This window comes from Gopherus flavomarginatus, chromosome 8 (genome assembly GCF_025201925.1).
Source record: "Gopherus flavomarginatus isolate rGopFla2 chromosome 8, rGopFla2.mat.asm, whole genome shotgun sequence".
Taxonomy (NCBI): Eukaryota; Metazoa; Chordata; order Testudines; family Testudinidae; genus Gopherus; species Gopherus flavomarginatus.
In genome coordinates, this window is record NC_066624.1 from 115373860 (window position 1) to 115381273 (window position 7414).

Below are 7414 nucleotides of genomic sequence, written 5' to 3' on the forward strand. Positions count from 1 at the left end.
CAGAGTGGGGAATCAGCCTTGACAACTTCTGACTCCTGCCTCTGACCCTTGGTTCCACTTCAGAACTCATTCCTGCTGAATTCAGCACTAATTAGTAGGCCATACTCTTGCTCCAACCATTATGAGGAACTGCCCATGACTTGGTAAAAACAAAGACCAAACGAATCACCACCATATTTTTAAAATTAAGAGGTTCCCAGTAGCAAATACCATTGACCTCTTTCCATCTGATTCAGTGTTAATTCGTTGGTCAAGCAGCAAAGGACTGCCATAGGGCATGTGATGCCTGCACTGTATTTTGTGGGGAAATGAAGGAAATATAACTATGCAGACGTGTTTATTTTAAATACAGCACGCTGAGGAGAACTGCTTGTGCAGACAGCGCGAATATCACGGGCAGCGAAGGAAGCAGATCCTGGTTACTGAGTGTGACCCAGCGCACGGAGTTGGGTGGGCTCAACGCTGCCGGCTACTCCTGCGCTGGCGAGAGAAACTACGGTCCGGGTGGGGCGAACGGGTCCTGGCTCGGCGCTGCCTCCTCGTAGCTCTCCTGGCCGCAGATCCTTGGTGGGGCTGCGGAAGAGCAAATCCGCCGTCCATCGCTGGAAGGTCCGCGGGCTTGAATCGCTCTCTCCCCGCCCTCTCACTGGCTTCCGCGTCCGCTCCCGTCCCGCCTGTTCCCAGGAGGTCGGGGCCAGTCCTGGGCCCGGGCCCGGGCCCGAACCCCATCCTTTATCTCACGCAGGAAGGTCTCCCGCAGGCGGGCCAGGCCCCCTTCCCGCAGCAGGCGCCGCGCCGCCGCCCGACCCCCGAGCTGGGCCCGGGTCAGGGCCGAGGCAGTGACCTGGGCCGCCACCCGGATCGGCCGCGACTCCGACAGCTTCTCGATGAGCCGCGGGTTGTTGAGCAGCGTGAAGAGCAAGCGCCGCAGCACCATCTCTCGGCAGCGGACCCTGCGACACGACGGCTACAGCCGCAAGCAGGGAGGAAGATCCGCATCACGTGTGGAATCCAGCGCTGTGATTGGCTGAATAGCCTTAGGCTGAGGAAGCCAATAGAAGATAGACAAGACACAATCCCCTCAGGGATTGGCTGCTATCATCGGGGCGGGAGAGAGTAGGCGGCCTTGCCTTTACCGTGATCCTCACTATGATTGGCTGCTCAGAGGCTGGTGGATACGGAGGGATGTAAGGAGCCAGGTCACGTGTTCACACAGTAGCTGCCGCGTCCGCGAGCGTTGCGTCGGTGTTGGCGGGTGGTTGGCTGCCCCTTACCGGATCTGGCCTCTGCGAGGCGCTGTCCGGGGCCCGTCCACCATGTGCTCGGTAGCGATGCTGAGTGTCCTGCGCAGCGACTCCTATGTGGAGCTGAGTCAGTACCGGGACCAGCACTTTCGGGTGAGGGGCGGGGGCGTGGGGCCGGCGACCTGGAGAGGCGGGCGGGGGAAGTAGGAACGTGGGAGGCGGGGAAGGGGCTTGGGCGTGGCGGGATCGGCACTGGCGTTCAGGGTGTGAAGATGGGGATGTGGGGAAGAGGGGGATGGAAGTATTGGGCCCTGCACCTAGGGGCTACCAGCAACCTAACAGCTACAGCAGGGGCAGGCAAACTTTTGGGCCTGAGGGCCACATCAGGTTTCTGAAATTGTATGGAGGGCCGGTTAGTGGACGTGGTGCCTCTACAAACAGCTAGGCATGGCCCGCCCCCTATCCAACCACCCCGTCCCCTGACGGTCCCATGGGACCCCTGCCCCATCCATCCCTCCCTGACCCCGCACCCCCCCCCGATTACCTATCGCCGCCCCCATTCAAATCCTCCTCTCCTTCCTGACTGCCCCCCCCCCCCGAACCCCTGTCCCATCCAACCACCCCTTCTCCATGACTGCCCTGGAACCCCTGCCCCAGACTGCCTCCTGGCCTCCTCATACAACCCCTCCTCTCATTCCTGACTGCCCCCCCGGGACCCCTTCCCCCATTCAGTTCCCCTGTTCCCTGCCCTCTGACCGCCCTGACTTCTATCCACCCCCCAAAAAACTCCCCTGCCCCCTATCCAATCCCCCCTGCTCCCTTACCGTGCTGCCTGGAGCACCGGTGGCTAGCAGTGCTACAGCTGTGCTGCCCATAGCACTGGGTCAGGCTGGCTCTGCAGCTGCGTTGCCTGGCAAGAGCTCACAGTCTGGATGCCCAGAACATTGTGCCCGGTGAGCTGAGGCTGTGGGGGAGGGGGAACAGCAGGGGAGGGGCAGGGGCTAGCCTCCTAGGACAGGCGCTCAGGGGCCGGGCAGGAGGGTCCTGCAGGCCAGATGTGGCTGTGGGCCATAGTTTGCCCACCTCTGAGCTACAGGATTAAACTGTTCCTCCAAACTGATTAAAAAGCTGAATCTCTGCTGTCCAGATGTAGTGACCAGGGGAAAGCTGACCTCGGCTGCTGGACAAGGGGCATGCTGGCCAGTCTCTTTATGGCATCCGCCTACTGGATGTCTGCTTATCCGAAAAACTATACACCCACAAGACCCCGTGGCTCCTGAAGGAGACAAGGGGCACTTTCATTCTGTTTTCTCTCTTGTTCCCGAGCTTCTTGACCTGTGAGGGTGGCTGGAATGTCTCTACTACTTTAGCTTTCTCACAGCCTCTTTGATTGCTGTGATGTGGGTGTAATTTCCCTAGTCTATTCCTTATCCCAGAGTTCATTTTTGAGTTATTTCTCAAAGAATAATTCCACTGGCTCTTCTGCTGCTCCTAAGCAGCAGAGTGAAATTGGCCCATTCTGCTGCTACTTGGCAGTTGGGACTAAAAGCAGTGAAAACAGGATTCTGTGTCAGTTCACTGTGGAACTGCTTTGCAAGGCTCCAAGCAGCAGAAGTACTGGTGCTTTCTGCAAACTTGGAAAAGTGCCTTGTAGTCTATTTCGTTCATTTTTGGAAGATTATCTTTATAACCATAAGGGCTAGAGAGTTGTGTGTTTTTTTTATTTTATTTTTTTTTTAATGGGCATAGGTGGGCTAGTGTGTTTGTTCAGCCCCTTATCTGAAATATTTCCCAATACTGTTACGGTGTTGCAGATCAACTCATCCTACGTGTTGCCACTTTATTCTTGAAGATATTGAATGGAGTGGAGTCTAAATGTTGGTTTTTACTGTTTGAAATTTCAGGGTAACAGATATGACCAGGAGCGACTGCTAAAAAAGAGCTGCACCCTGTATGTGGGGAATCTCTCCTTCTATACAACAGAAGAGCAGATCTATGAACTGTTTGGTAAAAGTGGGGATATAAAGAAAATCATTATGGGCCTGGACAAAGTGAAGAAAACTGCTTGTGGCTTCTGTTTTGTTGAGTATCCTTGTCTGCAAAGTAAAACATCTATACCTGTGGTTCTCAAACCTTTGTACTGGTGACCCCTTTCACATAGCAAGCCTCTGAGTGTGACCCCTTTATAAAATAAAAACACTTTTTAAAATATATTTAACACCATTATAAGTGGTGGAGGCAAAGGGGTTTTGGGATGGAGATTGACAGCTCATGACCCTCCATGTAGTAACCTCATGACCTGCTGAGAGGTCCTGACCCCTAGTTTGAGAACCTGTGATCTATACAGTGGGTATGGAAGCCAAAATCTAGCCAACCCTAATCAGAGTAAAAGAGTTGTGAAGGCTTGGCTTTGTTCCTATTGTAGGTACAATTACAATGTAATAGCCAAATGAGTTAAAACACAGTTTAGCCTTGCAGTGCAGATAAGACTGAATTGTGCTCCTGATGGGAGACAGGGTATTTTTGTGCTAATCCCTCTCTCCAGGGTACTGGGTCACTGTTCTGGGCAGTTTAGTACAAGAAAGAAGCTGATGTATGTAGAGTACATAAGGGTGCCATGTATGATTAGGAAGCTTGAGAAGCCAAACTTTGTTTCCTCATATCAATTTGAATAAAATGACTAACTTCAGGCCCCCAAAATTGTTGGAAGGGGTATTGTCAGGTTAAAGATCATAGATGTAAAAGACTTGTTACAATTTTTTAGGATTACAAAAACAGAATTAAAAATCTTTAACTGTAATTTTCTCTTAACTATGTATACTGTTTGACATTTGTCTCAACTGGGCTATACTTCAGGTAGTCAGAAAAGCCAGTTCTTGTCTAGCGCTTTTCACTAGTAGAAATCAGTTTGGATTGCAAATAATGTAATAATACAGTGGGTGTTTGTTTACAAATTCATTTGTATTTGAATAAAAAAACCCATGGAAATATTTCTAATGGTCTTGTATTTTATAAGAACATATTTTTACAAACGTAACATTAGATCTGAGATCTCCAATTTTGTCCTGCTTTGTAGCGTTTGTATAGTATAACAAGGAATAATGATATATAACTGGATGAAGAAAGGGGAAACTTTTCCCTGATAGGCATTCTAACAGTGAGATCTAGTAGACTGTAAAATAGTCTCAGAAAGGATGTTGGAGTCCCATTGTTTTAATTATTTGGAATCTGACAGTATATTTGTGTGGTATGGAAAATCTGATATTCTGTCAGGTAGTGTTGGAAGTGACTTAATAGCTAACTCGTCTTTTCTGTGACTAAATCAAACACCTTCTATATGCTGAACACAGTGATAAATCTATCATAAATGCCTAGGTAGACAGATCCTGGGTATTCTTTTTTTGTGACTGTCTTGAATTTCCATTAAATACAACGCAAACATTCCTGTAAAATTCTTTTTAGTAATCCTGCAAACCTGTCCTTTTCAACTAGGTTAAATTCTGGACTCTTTGAGGCTAGTTGGTTTTCCTGTTGACTTTACTGGGTTAACTTCAAATGGAATGCAGCACCCAGGTGGATGCTTGTTTCTTCTTGAGTTAATAGTTCAATTTTTGTTTTGTAAACCATAGGGTTAAATTAATCTAATATTTCATAACATTCCTAACAATCCTGGTTTACTGCCATTTATCACACAGGTGATTTGATTTGATTTGTGAAAGAAGAATTGATTTTTAAAATCTAACCCAGTAATGAGTCAAACTCAAGCAAATGTTTGTTGAGATCTTTGCATTTGAATACTTTCGTTCTATATAAGTTTGAAAGACTGTTGAACCTCATTCTTTAACATAATCTTAAGATACTACTCAAGAGGAGATGCTGAAAATGCAATGAGATACATCAATGGGACACGGCTTGATGATAGGATCATCAGGACAGATTGGGATGCAGGTTTTAAAGAGGGCAGACAGTATGGTCGTGGAAGATCAGGGGGTCAGGTAAGTTGTTCCACAATCTGTTTATCACTATTTACTGGTGAAATTAGTGATGTTTCTTGAATCTTCACTTTTGAGTGACCACTTAGTGGTTAACTTTAATTTTACTAACTTCCATGGCCAGAGTAAAATTTCATCGCATCTAAGAGACTATTATATAATGAATTTAAATATTTGCCCACCAAGAATAAAACCTTATGTCATGTTCCTTTTCTTGGTATTCAAGTTACATTGGAGCCTGTATTCAGCTGCTGTGGGAAGAAAAATGGTACTTGCAGAGCAAGCATAAAAACTGCCCAGCTAAGAGCTGTGTTGTAGCCTGCCAAGAACCATGGGACATCACCTAACTTGCCTAAACTGGAGTAGATTGCAGTTGCTCTTATCTTTGGTGTGTAGGGTAGATCATGTAGATTACAGGTCCCAGGATGGGAGGGTCCATCTTGATAGGAGGAGGGGCGTTGGGGGGGTTATTAAAGAAGACGACAGCAGTATGCTTATATATCATATTGTGCAGGCTGCACTTTCAGCTATTGCTGAAATGAAGTAGAGAAGGAAACTGTCACTAATTTTCCTAAATATTATACAGCTTGTACTGGGGTATATTACCTGGACTGTTGTTACCTGGGACAGATGTTAACTACCTTGTTGGTATTGTATATTAACTCTTGTGCAATAGTTTACTTGCTGGAATGCTCTAATATTTCACTCCCCCCTGCAATCCAGGTCCGAGATGAATATCGGCAGGACTATGATGCTGGGAGAGGAGGTTATGGCAAAGTTGTTCAACCCCAGTGAATATTGAATGACCCATCAGCATCACAGGAGAACTGTAGCTGCATCGTGGTAAATCTTATGTTGAGCAGCAAAGGGCGTCTGTTGCACATGAATGTTGTTTAGGTAACTGATTTTTTTTTTCAGTGTTGCCGAGATCTTTAAATATATTCAGTATCTCTTCCATTTTTCAAGACTAGTTACAAAATCAGGATCAAAGCTATACTTCGTGTTGTAGGGTAGATTAACAGAATATAGTGAAGATCTGGGAATAAAACTTATAGCACTGATTCACATGAGACATATGTGATTGCTGACTGCTGCTTTTTTAATGTTTGAAGTGTTATACTAGACTGAGCCAGAATTCTTTAACAGAATGTTGATTTCTTCCATATGTCCAAAACCTGATACATAGGCATCAGGCTTTTTTTGTTTACATTAGTAGTGAAGGGAGTGGGTAAGAATTGGTTGTGTACCAAACATAAAAATAAAAAAGAGAGAAATAGTTATTTTTTTGGTAAAATACAGAGAAGGTCCAGATTTCTCTGAAATGTGTATTTGACTAGCAAGAAATAAGATGTCTTTTTTTGGTAACAGCTAGCAAAAATATGAAGGGCACACCTGAACAAACTCTTTACCCTGGGGTTCTCTCTCTATTCATCAAAGTGATAGGAGCGTAGCAGCTAACTGAAGACCTGGCCCATATGTATTTCCACTAAGAGTCTAGTATGTATGAGGTCTGATACCCAATAATATCTGTAGTGTGTGTATACTAGAGGCTGTCACTTTGATATTGTAAAACAGGTGGTGTGAAGTTCCCTTATCCAGTGGGTGGGAAAGGGGACTGCTGTAAGCAAGGGGAATGTAGAGAATTGAGAATTTAAAAATTGCTAGATGGTATTTGCTACCTCTAAACTTGGCAACACTCTTACTTTTTATCTTTTTAAGGGTAGCTCCTGTATCCGTTTTCTCCAATAAAAGGGGTTTGTTAGTAATTTTATTATGTGGATGAATTCTTTTCCCTATTCCTCCACAGATGGGAGAATTTGCATGTTTACCTCCAAAAGATGGATATCTAAGCAGACAGGGTATATTAAAGGAAAGGAAAGTAGTTCTGAAAGGATGTTTCATTCCTGCTTAGGTTTCAAATAACAAGTAAACTGGCAAAAGCCAAGGTTCAAACTCCAGCCCTACCTTGGAGTCCATTATGCATCTGATGAGAAGTCATATAGTGACTCTAGGACTTTATGTATGACTTTCGCGGCTTGTGTCAAAACCGACTTAAATGATTGTATAGTAGTATGGACTCTTTAAAGTATTAACTGATGCTCAAAATGTTCAAAACCTGGAAATTTCAACAATGTCAAGTTCAGGCTTCCCTGGCTTTGCTTGAGGACTTGGGAATCT

The 7414-nt window shown here is 45.7% G+C and overlaps 2 protein-coding genes across 3 annotated transcripts; one reads left to right on the forward strand and one right to left on the reverse strand.

Annotated features, from left to right (window-relative positions):
* Positions 1-324: 324 nt before the first annotated feature.
* NCBP2AS2 (NCBP2 antisense 2 (head to head)) lies at positions 325-1097 on the reverse strand. Its single transcript, XM_050966247.1, has one exon. The coding sequence runs from the start codon at positions 935-937 to the stop codon at positions 644-646; it is 294 nt and encodes a 97-aa protein (XP_050822204.1). The 5' UTR covers positions 938-1097; the 3' UTR covers positions 325-643.
* A 130-nt stretch (positions 1098-1227) lies between these two features.
* Positions 1228-7002, forward strand: NCBP2 (nuclear cap binding protein subunit 2). Of its 2 annotated transcripts, none has more exons than XM_050966245.1 (4): positions 1228-1397; positions 3149-3330; positions 5101-5239; positions 5960-7002. In XM_050966245.1, exons 1-4 carry the CDS (start codon positions 1317-1319, stop codon positions 6029-6031), a joined length of 474 nt encoding a protein of 157 aa, XP_050822202.1. In that variant the 5' UTR covers positions 1228-1316; the 3' UTR covers positions 6032-7002. The 2 variants fall into 2 exon arrangements, with proteins under 2 accessions (XP_050822202.1, XP_050822203.1); XM_050966246.1 differs by having other exon boundaries at positions 1272-1371.
* The last annotated feature ends 412 nt before the right edge of the window (positions 7003-7414 follow it).